The 25,368-nt window shown below is 43.5% G+C and overlaps 1 protein-coding gene across 2 annotated transcripts in view; it reads right to left on the bottom strand.

Moving 5' to 3' along the window:
* The window catches only part of mybpc2a (myosin binding protein Ca), a 30,739-nt gene that overhangs the window by 3,636 nt on the left and 1,735 nt on the right, over positions 1–25,368 (bottom strand). Inside the window, exons 2-29 of one of the 2 annotated variants that reach the window (XM_045715278.2) lie at positions 21,237–21,257; positions 19,773–19,793; positions 19,401–19,415; positions 17,049–17,123; positions 16,753–16,901; positions 16,368–16,485; positions 16,080–16,128; positions 13,882–13,938; positions 13,621–13,793; positions 13,269–13,401; positions 12,870–12,994; positions 11,452–11,557; positions 11,141–11,301; positions 10,849–11,014; positions 10,420–10,526; positions 10,264–10,293; positions 10,003–10,142; positions 9,651–9,810; positions 9,263–9,367; positions 8,869–9,057; positions 8,599–8,733; positions 8,265–8,432; positions 8,049–8,137; positions 7,408–7,603; positions 4,911–5,050; positions 4,549–4,708; positions 2,201–2,337; positions 188–374 (exon numbers count right to left, since the gene is read on the bottom strand). In XM_045715278.2, coding sequence (XP_045571234.2) covers positions 188–374; positions 2,201–2,337; positions 4,549–4,708; positions 4,911–5,050; positions 7,408–7,603; positions 8,049–8,137; positions 8,265–8,432; positions 8,599–8,733; positions 8,869–9,057; positions 9,263–9,367; positions 9,651–9,810; positions 10,003–10,142; positions 10,264–10,293; positions 10,420–10,526; positions 10,849–11,014; positions 11,141–11,301; positions 11,452–11,557; positions 12,870–12,994; positions 13,269–13,401; positions 13,621–13,793; positions 13,882–13,938; positions 16,080–16,128; positions 16,368–16,485; positions 16,753–16,901; positions 17,049–17,123; positions 19,401–19,415; positions 19,773–19,793; positions 21,237–21,257 — 3,312 coding nt within the window. The remainder of the gene's footprint in view (positions 1–187; positions 375–2,200; positions 2,338–4,548; positions 4,709–4,910; positions 5,051–7,407; positions 7,604–8,048; positions 8,138–8,264; positions 8,433–8,598; positions 8,734–8,868; positions 9,058–9,262; positions 9,368–9,650; positions 9,811–10,002; positions 10,143–10,263; positions 10,294–10,419; positions 10,527–10,848; positions 11,015–11,140; positions 11,302–11,451; positions 11,558–12,869; positions 12,995–13,268; positions 13,402–13,620; positions 13,794–13,881; positions 13,939–16,079; positions 16,129–16,367; positions 16,486–16,752; positions 16,902–17,048; positions 17,124–19,400; positions 19,416–19,772; positions 19,794–21,236; positions 21,258–25,368) is intronic. The other variant, XM_082971697.1, reaches the window with a different exon arrangement.

The following is a 25,368-nucleotide window of genomic DNA, read 5'->3' as shown; positions in this document are numbered from 1 at the left end:
TCATAAGTCATAGATTGTGAATCCATGACCAGCTTTGTAATAATGGGTTTAACGGATGATAACTGATGATTAGTTAGACAACTATTGACTGCCAATAAAAGTATGTCTCATACTGAGTATGATAGGAGTTGTAGTGTGTTTGTGCATGTCTATGTGTGAATGCGTGACTGTGTGTGTGTGCCAGTACCTCGGACTTCCAGCCTACACTCCACCTCGTCCTCCCCCAGGTCGTTGATGGCCTTACAGGAGTACTTGCCCCCGTCAAACTGGCTGGGCTTCCTGATGTTCAGGGTCAACACCCCCTGGTTGTTCTGCATCAAGAATTTAGGATCCTCCCCAATGATCATCTTGTTCTTCATCCACACTATCTTAGCCTGAGGTGGGGAGAGGGGGGGTTAAGAGAGGAGGGAGGGACTTTAATTGGGGAAACATTTGGCCTTGAAATATAAATCACCAACTCACTAGGCAATTTTCCATTGACCCCGGTTTATTCGACAAAAGCAATATCATTGTAACATGTGTAATGGAAAGGCAGATATAGGAGACATTTTCTGAAGAACGACAACAGTTTTATCCATTCAACAGGGTGGATTTGAGTGATTTTTCTTTCTTTGTGAAAAAATTTATGGAAATGATGTTTTTCAGAATAAATTATGATTGCCTAATCATTTTGAAGGTACCTGGGTCATGTGATATCACCGAGTAACTATAAAGCTCCACTCCACATTTAATTCTAATTCTATGCTTACAATATACATTTTTCCAACTACACTGAACAAAAATATAAACGCAACATGTAAAGTGTTGGTCCCATGTTTCATGATCTGAAATAAAAGATCCCCGAAATGTTCCATACACACAAAAAGGTTATTTCGCTCCAATTTTGTGCACAGATTTGTTTACGTCCCTGTTAGTGAGCATTTCTCCTTTGCCAAGATAATCCATCCACCTGACAGGTGTGGCATATCAAGAAGTTGATTAAACAGCATGATCCTTACACAGGTGCACCTTTTGCTTAGGACAATAAAAGGTCACTCTAAAATGTGCAGTTTTGTCACAACACAATGGCCACAGATGTCTCAAGTTTTGAGGGAGTGTGCAGTTGGCATGCTGACTGCAGGAGTGTCCACCAGAGCTGTTGCCCGAGAATTTAATGTTCATTTCTCTACCATAAGCCGCCTCCAACGTTGTTTTAGACCAGCCCAGTACCTCCATATCCGGCTTCTTCACCTGTGGGTGTCATGCCTGCTCCACGTGTATGACAGTGTGTTCCAGTTCCCGACAATAACCAGGAACTTCACACAGCCATTGAAGAGGAGTGGGACAACATTCCACAAGCCACAATCAACAACCTGATCAACTCTATGCGAAGGAGATGTGTTGCGCTGCATGAGGCAAATGGTGGTCACACCAGATATTGACTGGTTTTCTGATCCACGCCCCTACTTAAAAAAAAGGTATATGTGACCAACAGATGCATATCTGTATTCCTAGTCATGTGAAATCCATAGATTAGGGCCTAATGAATTCATTTCAATTTTACTGATTTCCTTATATGAACTAACTCAGTAAAAGCTTGAGAATTGTTGCATGTTGAGTTTATATTTTTGTTCAGTGTACAAAAATAATGTTTCTTTGCAGTACATGGATTGTCCTGACTTTCAGGAATGCCTGAATTCGGGCTCCCGAGTGGCACTGCATCTCAGTGCTAGAGGCGTCACTACAGACCCTGGTTCAATTCCAGGCTGTATCACAACCGGCTGTGATTGGAAGTCCCAAAGGGCGGCACACAATTGGCACAGCGTCGTCCAGGTTCGGGTTTGGCCGGGGTAGGCTGTCATTGTAAATAAGAATTTGTTCTTAACTGACTTTCCTAGTTAAATAAAGAATTGCTTCGCCTTGCTTTTCTGGTTAGCTGGATGCAAGTTTCACCATCCAACTATTTCAGATCTACAGGAGTGCAAGTTTCACAGTGGCACGGACCGTGGAGTTACGTTGGCACATGAGAATTATTAGAATATGGCAAATATTAGTCAATTATTGCATTCTATTCATACTGGCTTTCGCGGGCTACCTGAAACATGAAACAGATAGGTGGGAGGGGATACAGGTTGTTGCCAATTTATTCATGTCAAATTTGCCTAAATGGGTAATGGAAACACCCCCATCCCCACATACACACACACACACACACCCTCACCTTAGGGTAGGCCCGGACAGCACAGCTGATGGCAGTACTGTAGCCTGCAACGACAACCCTGTCCACTAGGGGAGCTGTAAACTTGGGGGAGCTGCTCATGTCCCTCTCTTTGAAGGCTGGTTTGTTGTATTCCAGATCTGATAGAGGGATATAGATGGGGACTGTGATAGCTGCGTTTATTAGGCTATATAATAATAATAATAATAATAAATGCCATTTAGCAGGTGCTTCTATCCAAAGGGACTGACAGTCATGCGTACATACATTTTACGTATGGCTTGTCCGGGAATCAAACCCACTATCCTGGCATTACAAGCGGCATGCTTTAGCTTTATCAACTGAGTTACAGAGGACCACATAGTATATCGTGTTGTCTATTATATCTACATACTACATTTGGTATAGTATGGTGTAGTGTAGTGTGGTGTAGTGTGGTGAAGTGGTTCTCAAACTGGGGCTCGCAAGAAGGTTTTGGGGGGGGGGGGGTCGCAAGTTTGATTTTTTTTCACACACATAATCAACTACATAAAGTTTAGCAATCTGCTACAAACACATCTTTGCCAGAACAATAGGCTACCTGGCAATTTCATTGATTATTTTCACATTTTAGCAGGTTTGGGTGGCTAGTACTGGCTATATTTCGAAAGATAGCTGTAACACTGTAACAGTCTTTTTTTACTTATGGGATGAAGATGTAACATTCTGGTGAATTTATTACGATATTTGTGAGGAAGGAAAAGACTACAGACAGACCATGGTTAGGCTGTTACGATGACCATATTACTGCCACACTGGCGATCACGAGTCATGATTACATCCTAAATTCCACGTGACCGCTTTGTCACGGTATCTAGGCTTCTCCAAGCTCTGATGCTGCTGATGGTCATTAGCAGCCTACCAAACTTGCTAACTGCCTGGTACTCAGCTCTCTATTGTCCCTCTAATCACTTTGACATCAACGCAAATGTAATTGAAAATCAAATCAAAACACTTCATGAGAGCCCATGAGAAAAGCCCATGCGTGAGAAAACAGTTTTAACGGCCTCTATTAAAAAGAGGAGGATCCCGTCAGCTTTCTATAGGCTAGGCCTACTATATTTATTTATCAACTTTCATAATATTAAGCACATTGCTTCTCTTTTCAAAGGGAGTATAGCCAACCTGGCTGGCAAGAAAATGAACCACGTGAAAATCCTCCTCTATTTGCTATTTAAGTGCATAGATGACATGTATTTTTCCCCCGCCTGTTCCGACAGGTGAATGATAATGGTACATTCTAAATCAAATACTAATCTCATACATATATTATTTAGTAAATGTAAAGACAAGAATAAATCAAGAATAGTCTGATGGGTGATGATATTAGCCTATCACTTGTGAATGATGTGTTATCACTTGTGAATGATGCCCAGCTTGTGTGCAGTAAGGAACGAAACAGCGCATACCTTTTTTGTGTGACTTTTTCATAGTCGCACACCTCATGTAGCCTAGCCCATAGGCCTAAATGTTTTGATAAGGTTTGTATCACACAACTAAAGTGGCCAAATAACTTCTTAAAATTATGCACATTAATCCGCTTTACAACCAGTGTAGAGCCTAACAGGCATAGATAGGCTGCGTGTGAGCTTCAAATTTGGGGAAGATCATTTTCACCATAAAAATGCACCTTTATAATAAAGCATTACATGCATAATCTCATTTGTGGTTACTTTTTAGAATGGTGTTTTCCCACTAATTGATTACATTTTGGAACATTCGCACTTACAGCCTACTATCGTGTGCGCATTGCTGCGCTTATAATGTGAAGAAATAGCCTAATAGTTGATCAACATTTTAAGCTAAACGTTCTGATCTGTTGCATCAGCCTCATTGCCTTTAAAGGTTTGATGCTAGTGGTTGTATTCATTTGGGATCTATCGCATCCTACAACTGTACAAATATTTATTTCTCACACAGAAGGCCAAGTTGACCAATTGAATAGGTCAACTTTTGTACTATGGGGGATAGTAGATTGTAGATTGACATACTGTAGGCTAGTGCTTACTCTAACCATGTTTTCCATCCCATCCTGCAACCTCCGATACATACAGGTAGGCCATATGACCCGTCTTGCTCTGGACTTCAGAGAAGTGACATGATATCCCTAGTTGATATTGGCTGCTAATAGCTATGAATGACTTTAATCTCAAAATGCTGGTGTAAAACTCAGTTTATTTCTAGATCTTGCCTTTTGAAAGTGCATCACTGTTTATGGCTATAATGACAGGCTACATTTGCGCAGCGATGGTGCGTGGTGTTTGCGTGAGCGTGCAGGGGGTATAGTATGGTGTAGTATTGTAGTGTGTTACCTGTTTTGCCTATGATGGCAGTGTTCTTGCTGAAGGCTACCTCATCGCTCAAGCCACAGATGTTCTCACTGAACACACGGAAGGAGTACTCGTTCCCCATGACCAGGTCAGATGCTGTGCAGCTGGGCCGGCGGTTGTGCTCATACACTGTGAACCAACCCTGACCAGAGAGAGAAGGAGAGGGAGGGAGGGAGAAGTAGAGAGGTAAAAAAAAATGGGAGGATATGTGGATATATAGAGGTAGATGTTTGAGAACAGAGGATGAGGGTAGAGAGGGCAGAGAAGGAGAGGTGAGGTGGATACACAGTAAAGAAAGAGAGAGCTATAGAGAGAGATGAGGAAAGACAGAGGGAGTTGGAGACCTGGGTCTTCTTGTCAGCCTTCTGGATGGTGTAGCCGGTGATATCAGTGTTGCCTGTGTCTTTGGGGGGCTTCCACTCCAGAGCAGCGTTGAAGCCCCACACATCTGTTACCATCACATTTATAGGAGGACCTGGCTTGTCTGTGGGGGGGAGTAGGAAGGAGGAAAATGTACATCTGTGTGTTAGTGAGAAAGAGATCTCTTTTAACAGACAAACCGACAGCGAAAATGGAGCATGTGGAGTGTGTCTCATGTACGTCAGTACTCCAGTATGTTTGTCATTAATCCTGGTCTCTGCCTTGCTGCTGCTGCTGTGACTAAACGTGTGTGGGGGATGATCTGAGGAGGCTGGGCCCTCTCATTAGCTCACCTCCCAGCAGGGGAAAGGAGACAAAGGCCCCTAATCCCACCCTAATCCCAGTCTACACACCAATAATTCCAATGGAACCCCACTGCGTAATCCACCCACCCAGCCATACAGCACCCTGACCCTCACACGGGTGCTAAAAGGAGCAGGAAGGAGGGAAAGAGGGGAGGGAGGGCGCAAAGCGACAGTACGATGGCAGTCAGGGCAGGAGGGAAGGATTAAGAAGAGAAGAGAAGAAGAGAGAAATCAGCCTCTTTGATGATTCCCTCCCTACTTTGGAGTCTTAGATCCCCTCCGAGGATTAAATGAGGAATTATCATCACATTAAACTCTGGGGTGTCATCCTAGATTTAAGTCATTGCATCATGGTGGCTCCATATTTGACTGTAATAAGTAGTAAAACATACTAGGTATAGTGACTGAAGGGTGAGCGGGGACATACAGTTACAGTGGCAAGAAAAAGTATGTGAACCCTTTGGAATTACCTGGACTTCTGCTTAAATTGGTCATAACATTTGATCTGATCTTCATCTAAGTCACAACAACAAACAAACACAGTCTGCTTAAACTAATAACACACAAACAATTATACGTTTTCATGTCTTTATTGAACACACTGTGTAAACATTCACAGTGCAGGGTGGGAAAAGTATGTGAACCCTTGGATTTAATAACTGATTGACACTCCTTTGGCAGCAATAACCTCAACCAAACGTTTTCTGTAGTTGCGGATCAGACCTGCACAACGGTCAGGAGGAATTTTGGACCATTCCTCTTTACAAAACTGTTTCAGTTCAGCAATATTCTTGGGATGTTTGGTATGAACCGCTCTCTTTAGGTCATGCCACAGCATCTCAATCGGGTTGAGGTCAGGACTCTGACTGGGCCACTCCAGAAGGTGTATTTTCTTCTGTTGAAGCCATTCTGTTGTCAATTTACTTCTGTGTTTTGGGTTGTTGTCCTGTTCCATCCCCCAACTTCTGTTGAGCTTCAATTGGCGGACAGATAGCCTTACATTCTCCTGCAAAATGTCTTGAAAAACTTGGGAATTCATTTTTCCATCGATGATAGCCAACTGTCCAGGCCCTGAGTCAGCAAAGCAGCTCCAAACCATGATGCTCTCTCCACCATACTTTACAGTTGTGATGAGGTTTTGATGTTGGTGTAATGTGCCTTTTTTCTCCACACATAGTGTTGTGTGTTCCTTCCAAACAACTGAACTTTAGTTTAATCTGTCCACAGAATATTTTGGAACATCCAGATGCTCTTTTGCAAACTTCAGATGTGCAGCAATGTTTTTTTTTGGACAGCAGTTGCTTCTTCCATGGTGTCCTCCCATGAACAGTGTTTTGCGTATCGTAGACTCGTCAACAGAGATGTTAGCATGTTCCAGAGATTTCTGTAAGTCTTTAGCTCTAGGATTCTTCTTAACCTCATTGAGCATTCTGCTCTGTGCTCTTGCAGTCATCTTTACAGGACGGCCATTCCTAGGGAGAGTAGCAACAGTGATGAACTTTCTCCATTTATAGGCAATTTGTGTTACTGTGACTGATGAACATCAAGGCTTTTAGGGATACTTTTGTAACCCTTTCCAGCTTTATGCAGGTCAACAATTCTTAATCTTGGGTCTTCTGAGATCTCTTTTGTTCGAGGCATGGTTCACATCAGGCAATGCTTCTTGTGAATAGCAAACTCAAATTTTGTGAATGTTTTTTATAGGGCAGGCCAGCTCTTACCAACATCTCCAATCTCATCTCAATGATTGTATTCCAGGTTTGCTGACTCCTGACTCCAATTAGCTTTTGGATAAGTCATTAGCCTAGGGGTTCACATACCTTTTCCAACCTACACTGCGAATGTTTAAATGATGTACTCAATATAGACAAGAAAAATACAATACTTTGTGTGTTATTAGTTTAAGCACATTGTGTTTGTCTATTGTTGTGACTTAGATGAAGATCAGATCTAATGTTATGACCAACTTATGCAGAAATCCAGATACTTCCAAAGGGTTCACATACTTTTTCTTGCCACTGTACATATGGCCTCCATCCCAAATGGAAACCCTATTACCTATATAGCGCGCTACTTTTGACCAGAGCCCCTAATGATGTTGGTGCCAGTGACTGACCTACGATCTGGATGTGTATGTCAGCCTTGTCCTGCATGTTGTCTATCTGGACAGACAGGGTGTACGTCCCAGAGTGGTCCCTTTCTGCCGAGCGAATGAACAGGATGGTGTCAAAGTCACTGGTGCGGATGCCCACCGATTTATTCTCCAGGGGCTCACCGTCTTTCAACCAGTTGACCACAGGGCGAGGCTTCCCCTGGGGAAAGAGAGGGGTGATATGGTCAGTGAATGAAAATGACATTTACTGGGATAGGATTAAGTAAACCTTCTAACCCCCCCCCCCCCCCCAAAAAAAGATATAGATGTACTTTTGTAAAGTGGTTGTTCCAGTAGATATCATAAGGTGAATGCACCAATTTGTAAGTCGCTCTGGATAAGAGCATCTGCTAAATGACGTAAATGTAAATGTAAAATGTAATTAAAGAGTGAGATGCTGCTACAGGAGAAGTGCAGGAGGAACACCCTAAAGTGAGAAAGGTGTAGACTGGCAAGAATATCCCATTTTCTGATTGGTTCGTTCGTTTTTGCATTACAGGACAATGATTGCTCTTTTTTTCACACACTGAGACCCAGCTAACATGAAGTCAGCCCTGTCTCTAGCCCGGGGAAGGTTACTACTGTGCGGTGCCAGGTGTTCAGACCTGGAAGGGGATGACCAGGTTGATCTTCTCGCCCACTTTCCTGATGAACTTGGTTCTTAGCTGGCGAGGCAGGCGGATCTTTGGGTACTCTGAGACATGGAGGGAGACAGAGAAGAATGTCAACACAGAAGTAATGGAAGTGGCTGTGTATACTGTGTGTCAGAGGTCTATGGAGAAGTGTGTGTGTGTGCGTCCATGCATGCGTGTGAGTCTGACCCATGATCTCTCTGATGGTGACAGACTGTTTCATGGTGCAGGGGGGGCTGCGTCCAGCGATGTTCATAGCCACCACTCTGAACAAGAGCTTCTCTCCTGTTGGCAGCCCCTTCACACGGTACGTGTTCTTGTCCACTGGCTCCTTATTGGCTGCCACCCAGTTATCCTCTGAGGGATGGACCAATAGCAGAAGAGTATTCATTGTCATCCACTTGGAAATGAGATGGTTCATCTGTAGGGTTTTATAAGAATTCTATAGAGGAGTTCTATAGCAGCGATTAGTGAATTAGAAGGAATAATAATGTTATTGAACAATCCACAAATCCTCCTTCACCTCCTTCTTTGCACCACTCGATTATGTACCCGTCAACGCCCCCTGCTCCAACCCTCTCTGGAGGACGCCACTTCAGGGCACAGGTGCTGTCTGTCACATCCTCCACCGTCAGACGAGTGGGCTCACTGGTAGGAGCTGAGAGACAGAGAGACACAGAGAGAGAGAGACAGAGACAGAGAGAGAGAGAGAGAGAGAGATAAGCTGTATAAGTAGAGTATCAGGAGATTGAAAGGCTTCTCTCCACTGCTCTAGTGATAAGTGTCTACCAACCGATGGGCATGAAGGGCTTTGAGTTGCCGCTGGGCTGGGAGATCCCGATCCCGTTGACAGCAAACACTCTCATCTCATAAAAAACACCCTCAATCATCTTCTTGGCCTCGTACGTGGTTGACTCAAACACCTCAAAGTTCAGCTTGGTCCACCTGGAGGAACCCTGCTTCTTCCTCTCCATCAGGTAGCCTGCGAGTGACGTCATCACAGAGCGACATTACATCATCACAAAGCGACATCATCACAAAGAGACATCTTCACAGAGCGACATCATCACAGAGCGACATCATTAGATCTTACCAATATAATGAGAGAGGTTAACAGATACCTGTTAACCCAGAGGAAAGAGAGTCTGATAGCTCAACAGATAGATGTAAAAATAGGAAAGGTGCACCTTTGATGGGCGCACCCCCGTCAAATTTGGGGGGATCCCATGTAATGGTGGCTGTGTCCTCGCCAACTCCCATACATCTGACGTTCTCTGGAGGGTTAGGCACATCTGGAGGGGACAGGGGGAACAGTCAGGACAGAATATAGAGGTGTTCTCACCAGCTCAGAATGGGTTCTAAGTTAATGTCACATCTATTATTGAATCTCTCTTAGTGAATTGCTTTTAAATATCTGTTTACATATATATTGCATAAGAGGGGAGAACAAGACATAGAGAGAGAAAAGGGAGGGAGCAGGGAGATGTGGAGGAAAGAGGAGAGGAGTGTAGAGAGGAGAGTAGAAGACTGGAAAGAGAGAGAGGAGAGAGAGAGGAGAGAGAGAGTACCACTGACCAACGATCTTGACGGTGAGCTCAGCCCTGTCCTCTCCGGCTGGGTTGGTCACTATGATGGAGTACTGGCCTTCGTCTGGCCTCTCCGCCCCCTCAATGACAAAGCTGCTCAGAGTGGTCCTGGTCTCCACCCTCACTCTGCCCTCCGCCTCCGATATCACCTAGAGACAGGAACAGGGAGGGCACTTCGACAACTGGACTGACACTGTCTGGTGATTCAGCTACTGTGTGTAACCTGGATGGCCTAATGGTTGGTTAATGTGAGTGACACCCTGCCTTCCTTAGAGAGGCATGCTGGTGCAGGGGTTTGATGTGTGTGTGAGGAGGATGTAACAGAAAGACTAAATCCTCACAGTGTCTCCTTTCATCCAGCACACAGTGGGGACAGGCTCTCCTGTGATCTCCACATCAAGGCGGAGCTTGTTGCCAGCCACCACAACAATGGTGTTCTTGCTGCCCGTGCTACTGGTGTCCAGGTGGATTTTGGGAGGGTCTGTGAGGGGCGGAGGAATGTCAGAGAGGGACAGGTGGTCCTGGGTGATTATCACAGTATTAAATACACTGTAATAAATAGGTAATGCCAACGGATGATAGGCGACAATAGCCACACCTACCTTGGCGTGGAACATATTCGATCTTGATTTCTGAGATTAACAGAGAAAACACATGAATCAGTATCATTTAAAATGCAGGCTCTGCTTCATTGTACTCAGTAAAACTTAGGAGTCTCTCTCTCTTTCTCGCTCTCTCTCACTCACTCTCTCACTCACCAATGAAGTTGAGTTTAGCGGAGAGGGAGAGTGCGTATCCTTCAGGGACAAAGGTGTAGTTTCCTTCGTCCTGCGGCTTCACGTCATCAATCGTCAGCTTGTGGATCCTGGAGAACCAACGGCAACCCAACGTTACCAAGGAGACAACAGACACTCGCAGTGACCCACAATTATGTAAAGCACACAGTTACCCTGGCAACATGCTTCATTATGCAAAATCAAGCAAAAAAACGCATGGGAAAGCTCTCTCCCTGCATGACCAGTGTTGCCATGGTAAAACACCTGCCATAGGTGGGTCTAGCTAGTGAGAATATGTACTGTACTGACAAGGTCCCATGGAGAAGGAGAATTTGAGGATGTTCAGGCGTGTCTGAAGTTACTGCAACTCAATGAGGACCCCCCCAAGGCCCCAGCAATGTGATGCCATACCTTCCGATGTGTGACATCTTGATGCGGTTGCCGGGTTTGACCTCCACACCGTCCTTGAACCATTTTCCCACCACCTTCTCATCAGACACCTCACACTTGAACATGGCCTGTTCACACGCCTTCACCGACAGGTCAGCTATACTCTGCAGAACCTCCAGCTCCTTGGCTGAGCACCAGGGGTAGAGATGAAGGGAAGGAGAGAGAAAAAGCAAACATTTCAGACTCTTCCAAAAAATGAAGTTAATTAAACATTTCCTTTTTTAGTGTACTGTATGATATCTGGAAGTGGTACCTTCCACTTCCAGTTCTCCTTTGGATTCTCCCCCGTTAGTGTAAACATAGTACATCCCGATGTCCTCTATGGTTGCTTCATTGATGACCAGAGTGTGTTTCTTCCCATCCTTCTTTATCCTGATCTTCCCATCCTTGGTCAGCTCAACTCCATCTTTCATCCTGAGCGCGGGTGACACACACAGACATAGAAATAGCGTTTAACAGCGGTGAGAGACACATACACACACAAATGCCACAGCTGTAACAGAGATTGATTGATTTAGTTACTTAGTCATTTGATTAAAAAGGATATTAGTATGAGTCCCTCACCATTTGACGTTGGCTCCTTCCTCTGACACCTCACACTCAAACTCCACCTTCTCTCCCACCACGACATGCACATCGTCCAGCAGCTTGGTGATGGTGACTGGGGGCTCTGTGGATAGACACAGACGTCAACACAACTCATACACCTCATACAAACGCCATGGGGAAGTTACACACACACACACACACACACACACACACACACACACACACACACACACACACACACACACACACACACACACACACACACACACACAAACACACTTACAGGAAAACTCACCAACAAAGACTTGATCACTCAACACCAAAGTAAGCAGAAGAATAAGGAGGAAGAAGTGGAAGAATGATGAAGCTGAAGATTTCATGGCACAGCACTGTATACTGTGCTAATACAAAGACACGCACACCTAACATGTACCAGTCCGCACCAGGATTCAATACCATGTCACAACAACACAATGTCCTCCATAGTCTCCATTAATACTGCTATAGAAACATAAAACTGAGCTGTTGTGGTACGGGGGAGACAGTACCTCAGGTCTCCAGGAAGGTGACATCATCATCACTGTGTCAATGCGTGATGCTAAGCTAGCATCCGTTAGCTGCCGTCCTCTATATCCACCTCCCTCTGACCTCCTCATTTTCCGCAGCAACTTCAGCAGATGATAGACATCAACTCTGGGATCTGAGTCACGGCACCACTGTAACATGAACCCGCCCGCCGCGGGTTCCCATACAGTACCATGCTCACAACAACAACACAACAACGTACTCAGAAGTTTCCGCCAAAAGTGCTATACCGCAAAAGCCCAGGATGTTTTTTTGGGGGGGAGACAGTACTTCAGGTCTCCAGAAGGTGACTGAACTGTGCGATCGATGCTAAGCTAGCTTCCACTAGCTACCATCCGCTAAACACACGTACACCTTCTCTCACGTTAGATACATCAACATGTACGGCATTGATATAAACACTGACAGAAGCAACAGGGACGTCTAAATACACACAACAACACACAGTACACTGTGGTTGTCGCACTGGAATGGCGTCTGTGTGGTGAAAGCTTACCCGTTGCTGTAGGGTCTGATAAATGCAAAAACAGGATGATATGAATGGGCACAGAGAGAGAGCAAAGCACGTGATGATTGAGGAGCAAATGCATCTTTGTCCCTCTTCCCAAAATCAACGAGACACACAGAACACACATAAGACACGCTACAAACTGGACAACAAATATAGGACGACAATGTTGTGCAAACTTACTGTTCATAGACATTAATACACACATACATACAAACATTGAGACATGTACTGCATACACAGTAAATGTTGACAGACACTACACACTCAAAGACACTGAACTAAGCAGGGAACAACTCCCTCCCCTCAAACACCCCATGTAAAGATGCTGAGTGTTTACCTTTGACAAAGACTTCAGTGAAGCTCTTCTCCTCTCCCACCACACACTCATAGGCTGCATCGTCAGACAGGTTGCACTTGTTGATGGTGAGTGTCCGTTTGTTGCCCACGCACTCAAACACATACCTGACATGACAGACAGACAGGGGCAGAGAGAGACACTGGTGACCGAGTGTCGCTCACTCAACTCATCGACAAATGAATGACTCACACGCTCATATAGTCAAATATACTGACAATCACGCATATTCTCACACACACACACACACACACACACACACACACACACACACACACACACACACACACACACACACACACACACACACACACACACACACACACACACACACACACACACACACACACACACACACACACACAAAGCAGCCAGTCTCACTTGGCGGAGGGTTTGATCTCCACTCCGTTCTTCAGCCATTTGACCTGAACGTTGGGGTCATGGAGCTCAACATGCATCTGGGTCCTCTTGCCCTTGTCCACGGAGTAACATTGCTCTAGCTTCTTCAGGAAGGCTGATGGAGGAAAAGAACCAATGTTATGTCTCCAGCCTTTACACACCAGACACAACAATCAGAATAACCCCAGCAACACTACACCAGACTACCTCCCTTTCAGAGCCCCTCGGGCATTCACTATAATATAGCATTCCCTGTCCCAATCACTCTCAAGTAGAAATGCCCACAGCTTGTCTACTTCCTCCTCCAGTATCCCCCCCATTTCTCTCCCCTCACCATCACTCTTCTTGGGTTCCACCTTCTTCATCTTCTTCAGTCTCTTGAGTAGGCCCCTGAGGTCTGTGATGCCATAGTCAAAGGCAATCTTCTCATAGTCACATGGCTTAGCATCCTTCAGGATCTCCCACACATCCACATCCTCTTTGGGCTCGTCCCTCGCCTTTTTTTCCCTGAAAGAGAGGGGGAGGAGATTGATTGTGTGTGTGAGAGTGTGAGAGTGTGTGTGATTGCTCATAATGGAGTTAACTCCACTCCTACCTTTTTTTGAGGAGGGCACTGAAGTCCAGGTCACCTGCATCCTCTCCTGCATCTCCCCTGGGGACAAGAAAGGGTACGTGTGGGAGAATTAGCTTTCCTACAGTGTTAGGTCAGGTCAGGTTAGAGGAGTCGGTCATTTCAAACATAATATACAGTATACTGTACATACAAATATACTTGTTGTATATTAAGGTTTTACATAAGATCAATCAACAATGAATATCTGTGCTATTTCAATGCTATTGTAGTGAATCATTGTTTGTTTACATAAAATATGGAAGTGAAAGAATGGTACTGGACATACAGTAAATGGTACTACACTGTACTACACTGTACACTGTACATCCACACACACATACCCACATTCACTTTCTCTGACGTAAAGACACATCAACGATATAGTATTGATATAAAAGTTATAACAACAGGGATGGAATTCCCATATACACACAAATATACAGACAGTACACTGTGGTTGCACAGTATCGCACAGTGTCTGTAGCCATGTCTTACCCTTTTTTGGCGCCTTTTATGCCTCTGATAACACAAAACAGGATGGTAATGAGTGGGCATATAGAGCATAGTGGAATCAATAAGGCGCATACTGACACTTTGCCCACCTAAAGTCAATGGGACATAAAAAACAGCATACTAGTGTGTGTGTATACACACACACACACACACACACACACACACACATACTTGAACGTTCAGTATTGACCTCTATTTGTTACTGTATCTAACCCAAACACAGATACACTGTACATGTACAAGGCTGTACATTGACACATATATACACAGTAAATACTGTGTAAATGTACACGCACAGGTACTGCTGATACACACCCACACAGCGCTTTTCTTACACTATCTTAAAGATCCACACATGACACCTCATGATTGCATCTCTAATGTATGTAATCCATGGGAAATATACACTAGTTCCACTTGAGGCCTTGTCAATGGGCCACACTCAGACAGACGTATAGTACCAGAAATAGCCTCACATGACAAAGAACACATGAGGGGAAGCACAGGCTATTTCAGATTTGAACACACACAGTGGACAGATGAAGAATTCCAAAGGTGGGAATATGGAAGCACACGGAAGAGAATCTCAAATAATATATTCTGAACACACACAATGGATTCAGGTTCTGGAAGAAGTTTAGGACAAGGCTGCCTTATAACAGAGAGGCAGCAAGGCCAGACACGGAATCGCTGAGGAGGAGGATGGGGGTACACACGGATGAATCGCAATGACTGGATTCTCCATACTTACTGACAGTGGGAGTTGGAACGTAAAAACCGCCACATACTGTGGCAAGGTCAACACTAACCCATCCAGAAACTTTTGGGGTGTTGAAGGTTTTTTGGCATCTTGGGTTTTCACACTTTAATTCACGCTTGTAATGCATCTATTTTTTCATATCTTTTCATTCTCTTTTTCGTTTCTTCATACCAAAATTCACAAAATAAACACAAAAACACAATCTGAAATGGTCCTTTGCACGTTGTGTTTCCTTTCTTACCCTTGCTTTTTTGTCTTTTTGTCTGATTAGGAGAGGAAATCATATTTGAAACAGTAACTAGAGAGAACTGACTGGCGGCAGCACTATGCCAACAAACACAGAGGGATTTTCTACAGCTTCACAGCGAGAGACAGAGCTGCTGCACACATATTGAAACAAGTCTTTGGAGACAGGGAAGAGAAGACACACGAATACAGAAATACAGACATACAGGGATATACATAGTGAACAGACACAGAAATAGAAACATATGGACACAATGTACAACTGAAACATAAAAACACACAAACAAACATACAGGTTAGTCACAGAGACACACCAGTAAGTCACAGAGACACACCAGTAAGTCACAGAGACACACCAGTAAGTCAAAGAGATACAAATAGACATGAATGCACAGATAAAGACATAAAGAAAAGGCAGATGTATAGTACAATGACAGACATACAGTGAAGCCAAAACGCACACAGACAACGTGACTGACACAGATATACCATAGACACCTACAAACACAGATATGGGAGCCAGAAAGACAGTCAGGGGAAGATATACTCACAGTGGGACAGATGCCCGGAGGCAAAGATAGAGAGAATAACCAACATATGTGAGGTGGGAGAGAAAGACAGATGATATGTTGAATGGAACCACCCTGACAGTGACACTCACGATCGCTTGAAGGCATCCAGGATGTTGGCGGGCTGCTCTTCTTGTACGGCTGAAACATGACAGAGGGAGGGAACGGTGAGAGGAACACTGGACTAACTGACAGACAGTTGAAAAATCAGGATGAATAATGGACTGAGTACTGACACTGAAACACATATAGACTACCTGCTTTATCATTATACATTCTGTATCAAATATTGAATGACTTACTGACAAACTCACTGACCACAGGTTAAGTGACAGATACATGACTAAATGGCTGACAATGATGGCCTGGGAGGGACCCACCTTCCACTGTGACTTCAAATGTACAGCTGTCACACTTGTCTTTGGAGGTGACCTCACAGCGGTAGCCACCTGCGTCTCCTTCCACTACTTTGATGATGCTCATCTCATATGTGTAGACCTGGTTGAGATAGTGAGAGAGGAAGACATACACCCTTACAATACACACACACACACACACACACACACACACACACACACACACACACACACACACACACACACACACACACACACACACACACACACACACACACACACACACACACACACACCGTACACACAGTACACACAGTACACACACACACACACACAAAAGAGTAACACAGATGTACAGTAGACTTTCACTTGTGCAGATTTGAGAGAATGTGAAAACAGTGACACACACCTTGGAGTTCCTGTCATAGGCCTCTTTAAACTGCACGTGCTTGCCAGCCTTGCTGCCCAGGTCCAGCCACTTCCCTTTCAACCATTTCATGTTGGGCTTCCTCAGCAGGTCAGATGAGTCCACTTTAGCCACAAATGTGACGTTCTTCCCTGCCACCCACAATTTACATCAGAAATTCTGACCTCTGGATAATGGTGTTTTTAGGGTTCTTATGCATGATCCGTATGTGAGTGTCAATCCAAACTTCAGAGTGTTACAGTATGTCTCAGAAAGGGGGAAGAGGTTAGTGGACTCACCTTTGATTACTGTAGTGCTCTCTGGCCTCTCTACAAATAGTCCGGTCAGCTCGGACTGCCCCCCTGGGACAGTCTCTAAAAGTAGGGAGAGGTCATAGAGGTCAGGGGTAGAATAAGGTCATGGATGACTGCTCATCAGACATCATAGACACAACAACATCAGTGAACAGACAAATAGAGACTGAAAACCAAACATTAGACCAAAGCACCTAACCTTTGTTTATACAGTGGGGCAAAAAACGTATTTAGTCAGCCACCAATTGTGCAAGTTCTCCCACTTAAAAAGATGAGAGAGGCCTGTATCATAGGTACACGTCAACTATGACAGACAAAATGAGAAAAAAATATCCATAAAATCACATTGTAGGATTTTTAATGAATTTATTTGCAAATTATGGTGGAAAATAAGTATTTGGTCACCTACAAACAAGCAAGATTTCTGGCTCTCACAGACCTGTAACAACTTCTTTAAGAGGCTCCTCTGTCCTCCACTCGTTACCTGTATTAATGGCACCTGTTTGAACTTGTTATCAGTATAAAAGGGACCTGTCCACAACCTCAAACAGTCACACTCCAAACTCCACTATGGCCAAGACCAAAGAGCTGTCAAAGGACACCAGAAACAAAATTGTAGACCTGCACCAGGCTGGGAAGACTGAATCTGCAATAGGTTAGCAGCTTGGTTTGAAGAAATCAACTGTGGGAGCAATTATTAGGAAATGGAAGACATACAAGACCACTGATAATCTCCCTCGATCTGGGGCTCAACGCAAGATCACACCCCGTGGGGTCAAAATGATCACAAGAACGGTGAGCAAAAATCCCAGAACCTAGTGAATGACCTGCAGAGAGCTGGGACCAAAGTAACAAAGCCTACCATCAGTAACACACTACGCCGCCAGGGACTCAAATCCTGCAGTGCCAGACGTGTCCCCCTGCTTAAGCCAGTACATGTCCAGGCCCATCTGAAGTATGCTAGAGAGCATTTGGATGATCCAGAAGAGGATTGGGAGAATGTCATATGGTCAGATGAAACCAAAATATAACTTTTTGGTAAAAACTCAACTCGTCGTGTTTGGAGGACAAAGAATGCTGAGTTGCATCTAAAGAACACCATACCTACTGTGAAGCATGGGGGTGGAAACATCATGCTTTGGGGCTGTTTTTCTGCAAAGGGACCAGGACGACTGATCCGTGTAAAGGAAAGAATGAATGGGGCCATGTATGGTGAGATTTTGAGTGAAAACCTCCTTCCATCAGCAAGGGCATTGAAGATGAAACGTGGCTGGGTCTTTCAGCTTGACAATGATCCCAAACACACCGCCCGGGCAACGAAGGAGTGGCTTCGTAAGAAGCATTTCAAGGTCCTGGAGTGGCCTAGCCAGTCTCCAGATCTCAACTCCATAGAAAATCTTTGGAGGGAGTTGAAAGTCCGTGTTGGCCAGCGACAGCCCCAAAACATCACTGCTCTAGAGGAGATCTGCATGGAGGAATGGGCCAAAATACCAGCAACAGTGTGTGAAAACCTTGTGAAGACTTACAGAAAACGTTTGACCTGTGTCATTGCCAACAAAGGGTATATAACAAAGTATTGAGATAAACTTTTGTTATTGACCAAATACTTATTTTTCACCATAATATGAAAATAAATTCATTAAAAAATCCTACAATGTGATTTTCTGGATTTTGTTTCTCATTTTGTCTGTCATAGTTGAAGTGTACCTATGATGAAAATTACAGGCCTCTCTCATCTTTTTAAGTGGGAGAACTTGCACAATTGGTGGCTGACTAAATACTTTTTTGCCCCACTGTAAATACCATTCATTTATTGATATTTTGTCTACTAGGCAGCAAGATCAAAGGTCAGAGGTAAAGCTTGTCTTTGTTCACCCTGTGACTTATTGAGACGTCTTGTATCCACATTTAGCAACAGCTTTTCTCAAAGACAGAAAAGTGCTGCGGCATGTGTTTCCACTCCCTGAAATGTCTCCACTATTCTAATGGATGATCATGAGAAATCATGTGACATGACATCAGTCTTGTATTTATCTGAGGGTCAGTATCCAAGCGTCTAGTCAACACCAGAAGAGGGCCTTTAACAGCAGTAAGGTAAGCCCACCTGGGAATGAACAAGGAACTAAAAACACATCTGAAGACGTGTTTATCCATCCCTTTCCACTAGTCTTGTCCCACTTTGACAAAAGTAAATATAGCTCTTTAATGTTGTGATATTATCAAAGCATGACTGCTGGCTCCTGTTCCTTTGCGTGCTCCCTCCTTTTCAAAAAAAGGATTGCATTGTTTTGTGTCAGCAGATAGACAAATACAAGCTCAAGTATTTGTTTGTCTTACCATCATCGGGCAATTCTGTATCAGGGAGAAAGAGAGAGAGAGAAACACAGCGGGGAACACATTAGCTGTAGTATCTTTACTGTAATCTGAAAGATGAGCGTTTACTGAGCAGCTATGAAAACCTGACCTGCAGGTGCTCTCTCACACACACTTAACGTCTCTCTCTTCCCTCTCTAACTTGGATGAACATTTCCTTTCTTTTCAAAATGGAGGTAAAAACTAGACGGTGAATTTCCACAGTCGTCAAATTCAAACCCGTTGGTGACACTGTACTCATCATTACAATGATTATTATTATTATTATTATTATTATTGAGAATTTAGGGGAATTATTAGCGGTGCAAACGGAACACAATTTATTTGTTCTCTCACCTTCTGAATCTGACAAGAGCTCTATGGAAAAAGAGAGTTTATAAGCATAGAGAAGCAGGTAAAAAGCCATATCAATTGACCAATTGATTGGGTGAAAAGGTTGTCGAGAGAATGGAACAAGGGTCAGGAATCAAGTGAGGTCATGCACCTCCATAAACTCAGAGTCACACCGCTTATGCCCCTCTATCTGCTTTTATGGGCTCAGTTATTTTGATTGGAATCAAGTGACCCCTGTGCACAGATCCAGGCTCAGTTCTCTAGTGTGATTTAAATCATTTCAGTAAGAATGTGAATAGGTCAAGCTGATCCTGGACCAGCACCCAAGGGATACTTTTCCTTCAGCCCTTTACACCATTTCACTCTCACATTGGAAAGTCGCTGCGGTTTGAAACTGTGAGAGGTTGGGAGTGCAGCGGTAAACACCTCAAATGGAAGAGCAGAACCGGCAACCATCAAAACCATAACAATTCTTCACTAAGATCATTTTGGGGGATAATGCGTATTATGGGAAATATTATTGTAGGTAAATATCACTTAATTCATTATTACTGTAACACTTCAGGAACAGATAATACCTTGATATTTCACATCAACATCTTTTGCAATACAGTGATTAATGATAGGGGATATGGTATTGTGCAGGAACAGTATTTGAACTAACTAAACAAAACAGCAAAACTTATCATCAATTTATCCTTCTATTAAACCATTACCTTAGTAAGTGCACACATACACACAGGTCACGATATATACCCAGAGTAAATATATACAGTATATATCATTTTGTCATTTGTAATTTAGATTACGTTTTCACTCTGCATCAATTTCAAGTCAAGGTCATTTGATGTTTAATACAATTCCTTCACTTGGATGCTTTGACGAAACCATGATACTGTATCATGTAATGTCTAATCTCAACAGATCAGGGGTGAGTTTCCCAAAAACATGAATATCATATTTAGCACTAAAGATCATCTTAAGTACATTCATAAGCAATAGAAAAATGATGATTTTATGCCATTTTGCCAATATGATCTTTATGTTTTTTGGAAACTCACCGCTGATCTCTAGTAATTAGTATCAGTCGGCGCTGATATCACAACTATCTGTCAGACTGATTTTCTGGGTCTAACTCCTCAACAGATGTTCCTAAAGATCTCTACATAAATGATACAGTATCCATAAACCCATAAAATAGGCCTGCAGGATCTCTTCCATTACCGACTGCCATCTACAATGGTCTGTACTGCTACAGTCAGACTATGAAGGCCTTCGCCAGAGCAATCCCAGGATTCAGTAGTCTCCGTTTGTCAGTCCACCGTGACGGACACTCAGGTCACCGACACACCGTGCCGTGACTGAGACTGACAGACATGCACGTTAACCAGGTGATTGACAGGAAGCAGGGAAGCATAAGAACACACAAACACAGAGGGGGAGTTGTGTATTGTTTCCTTTCCTTACCATCTCTGCACTCACTTCCCTCTGAATGAAAAGAAACAATTGGTACATAGACATTAGTACTGCGGACAGCGAAGGGTTAAACAACAACCAAATATACTGTCCCTGTGTACGGAGTCTGTGACCGGAGAAAAAAGTTGTGGATATATGAATATATGAAATACTAGATCATAAAAACAAAACATACAAAAATACATAGGCTTACCCATGATGACACTGGCATACATGCTGGTTCATACAAATACACACAAACTTAATACATTTGTGCATTCATACAGTCACTGCACTACAATCCTTTTGTTAACAGTACCCTTCCTTGTCTCAGGGTGCTTCACCTCTGATAGAAGAAAGTAAAAGGTTTTATGGTTAAGTATGAGGAGAATGCTAATATATACAGTACCAGTCAAAAGTTTGAACACACCTACTCATTCAAGGGCTTTTCTTTATTTTTACTATTTTCTACATTGCAGAATAATAGTGAATAATAGTGAAATAGCACATATGGAATCATGTAGTAACCAAAAAAGTGATATATTATATTTCAGATTTGTCACGACTTCCACCGAAGGTGGCTCCTCTCCCTGCTCGGGCAGTGCTCGGCGGTCGTCGGCGGCGGCGGCCTACTAGCTGCCACCGATCCATTTTTCCTTTTCGTTTGTGTCTGTCTGTTTTGTTTACACCTGTGTCCTATTAGTTAATTTCAGTGGGTTTATTAACCTCCGCTGCCTGCTAGTCTTTGTGCGGGATTATTTGCTGTTGTTGGTCTGCTTGGGGTGCGTGTCTGCGCTACAGGTTTTTCTTTTCTTTTCACGGTCGTGTTGTACCGTTTGTAATGTATTTAGGAGTAGATGTTTCTCCTCCGTGTGTTACGTTTATTTCCCTGTGTGTGTCGATTTCGTTGGGTGTGTTTCCCCACCTGTAGTTGTCGTGTTTTGGGACGTTCAATAAACATTTGTGCTACTGGATATTCCTTGCTCTCCTGCTCCTGACTCCTGCACCTACCTCTTCTTAGGAGGCACCTAACAAGATTCTTCAAAGTATCCACCCGTTGCCTTGATGACAGCTTTGCACACTCTTGGCATTCTCTCAACCAGCTTCATGAGATATTCACCTGGAATGCATTTAAATTAACAGGTGTGCCTTGTTATAAGTTAATTTGTGGATTTTTTTGGAGCCAATCAGTTGTGTTGTGACAAGGTAGGGGTGGTATACAGAAGATAGCCCTATGGTAAAATACCAACTCCATATTATGGCAAGAACAGCTCAAATAAGCAAAGAGAAATGACAGTCCATCATTACTTTAAGGCATGAAGGTCAGTCAATGCAGAAAATGTCAAGAACAATCGCAAAAACCATCAAGCGCTATGATAAAATTGGCTCTCATGAGGACCGCCACAGGAAAGGAAGAACCAGAGTTACTTCTGCTGCAGAGGATAAGTTCATTAGAGTTAAATGCACCTCAGATTACAGCCCAAATAAATTCTTCACAGAATTCAAGTAACAGACACATCTCAACATCAACTGTTCAGAGGAGACTGTGTGAATCAGGCCTTCATGGTCGATTTGCTGCAAAGAAACCACTACTAAGAGGACAACAATAATAAGAAGAGACTTGCTTGGGCCAAAAAACACGAGCAATGGACATTAGACTGGTGGAAATTTGTCCTTTGGTCTGATGAGACCAAATTTGAGATTTTTGGTTCCAACCACCATGTCTTTGTGAGACGCAGAGTAGGTGAATGGATGATCTCCGCATGTGTGGTTCCCACTGTGAAGCATGGAGGAGGAAGTGTGATGGTGTGGGAGTGCTTTAATGGTGACACTGTCTGTGATTTATTTAGAATTCAAGGCACACTTAACCAGCATGGCTACCATAGCATTCTGCAGCGATACGCCATCCCATATGGTTTGCGCATAGTGGGACTGCCATTTGTTTTCAACAGGACAATGACCCAAGACATGCCTCCAGGCTGTGTAAGGGCTATTTGACCAATAAGGAGAGTGATGGAGTGCTGCATCAGATGACCTGGCCTCCACAATCACCCGATCTCAACCCAATTGAGATAGTTTGGGATGAGTTGGACCACAGAGTGAAGGAAAAGCAGCCAAATAGTGCTCAGCATATGTGGGAACTCCTTCAAGACTGTTGGAAAAGCATTCCTCATGAAGCCAGTTTAGAGAATGCCAAGAGTGTGCAAAGCTGTCATCAGGGCAAATGGTGGCTACTTTGAAAAATCTAAAATATATTTTGATTTGTTTCACACTTTTTTGGTTACTACATGATTCCATATGTGTTATTTCATAGTTTTGATGTATTCACTATTATTCTACAATGTAGAAAATATCTGGTGTGCGCTTAGAAAAAAATAAAAAATAATTCATGAGTAGGTGTGTCTAAACTTTCACTGGTGCTTTATATGCAGAAGCACACACTGAAATACCCACACCCACCCACCCACACGACACTTCCGCAAATATGTATACAAGATACAAACAAACAAGTAAAGGCTAATATACAGTGCATTCAGAATGTATTCAGACCCTTTCACCTTTTCCATATTTTTTTTACGTTAGAGCCTTATTGTAAAATGGATTAAATCGTTTATTGTAAAATGGATTAAATAATTTTTTGTCCCTCATCAATCTACACACAATACCCCATAATGACAAAGCAAAAATGTATTAAAATAAAACACTGAAAGATCACATTTACATAAGCATTTTTTTAGAAATGTTTGCAAATGTATAAAAAAAAACAGAAATATTACATTTACATAAGTATTCAGACCCTTTACTCAGTACTTTGTTGAAGCACCTTTGGCAGCGATTACAGCCTCAAGTCTTCTTGGGTATGACGCTACAAGCTTGGCACACCTGTATTTGGGGAGTTTCTCCCATTCTTCTCTGCAGATCCTCTCAAGCTCTGTCAGGTTGGATGGGGAGCATCGCTGCACAGCTATTTTCAGGTCTCTCCAGAGATGTTCGATCAGGTTCAAGTCTGGGCTCTGGCTGGGCCACTCAAGGACATTCAGAGACTTCTCCCGATGCCACTGCTGCGTTGTCTTGGCTCTGTGCTTAGGGTCGTTGTCCTGTTGGAAGGTGAACCTTCACCCCAGTCTGAGGTCCTGAGCAGGTTATCATCAAGGATCTCTGTACTTTGCTCTGTTCATCTTTCCCTCGATCTTGACTAGTCTCCCTGTCCCTGCCTCTGAAAAACATTCCTACAGCATGATGCTGCCACCACCATGCTTCACCGTAGGGATTGTATTGGCCAGGTGATGAGCGGTGCCAGGTTTCCTCCAGACATGACGCATGGCATTCAGACCAAAGAGTTCAATCTTGGTTTCATCAGACCAGACAATCTTGTTTCTCGAGGTCTGAGAGTCCTTTAGGTGCCTTTTGGCAAACTCCAAGCTGCCTGTCATGTGCCTTTTACTAAGGAGTGGCTTCCATCTGGCCACTCTACCATAAAGGCCTGATTGGTGAAGTGCTGCAGAGATGGTTGTCCTTCTGGAAGTTTCTCCCATCTCCACAGAGGAACTCTGGAGCTCTGTCGGAGTGACTATTGGGTTCTTCTCCCCCGATTGCTCAGTTTGGCCGGGCGGCTAGCTCTAGGAAGAGTCTTGGTAGTTCCAAACTTCTTCCATTTAAGAATGATGGAGGCCACTGTGTTCTTGTGGAACTTCAATGCTGCAGACATTTTTTGGTACCCTTCCCCAGATCTGTGCCTTGAGACAACCCTGTCTCGGAGCTCTACGGACAATTCCTTCGACCTCATGGCTTGGTTTTTGATCTGACATGAACTGCACTGTTGGACCTTATATAGACAAGTGTGTGCCTTTCCAAATCATGTCCAATCAATTGAAATTACCACAGGTGGACTCCAATCAAGTTGTCGAAACATCTCAAGGATGATAAATGGAAACAGGATGCACCTGAGCTCAATTTCGAGTCTCATACAAAGGGTCTTAATACTCATGTAAATAAGGAATTTCAGTTTTTTATTTTTAAGAAATTTGCAACAATTTCTAAATACCTGCTTTTGCTTTGTCATTATGGGGTATTGTGTGTAGATTTTTACTTAATACATTTTAGAACATGGCTGTAACGTAACAAAATATTGAAAAAGTCAAGG

The sequence above is a fragment of the Salmo salar genome, chromosome 03 (assembly GCF_965601325.2).
Source record: "Salmo salar chromosome 03, fSalSal1, whole genome shotgun sequence".
Classification (NCBI taxonomy): domain Eukaryota; kingdom Metazoa; phylum Chordata; class Actinopteri; order Salmoniformes; family Salmonidae; genus Salmo; species Salmo salar.
This window is presented reverse-complemented; position numbering and strand designations above follow the sequence as displayed.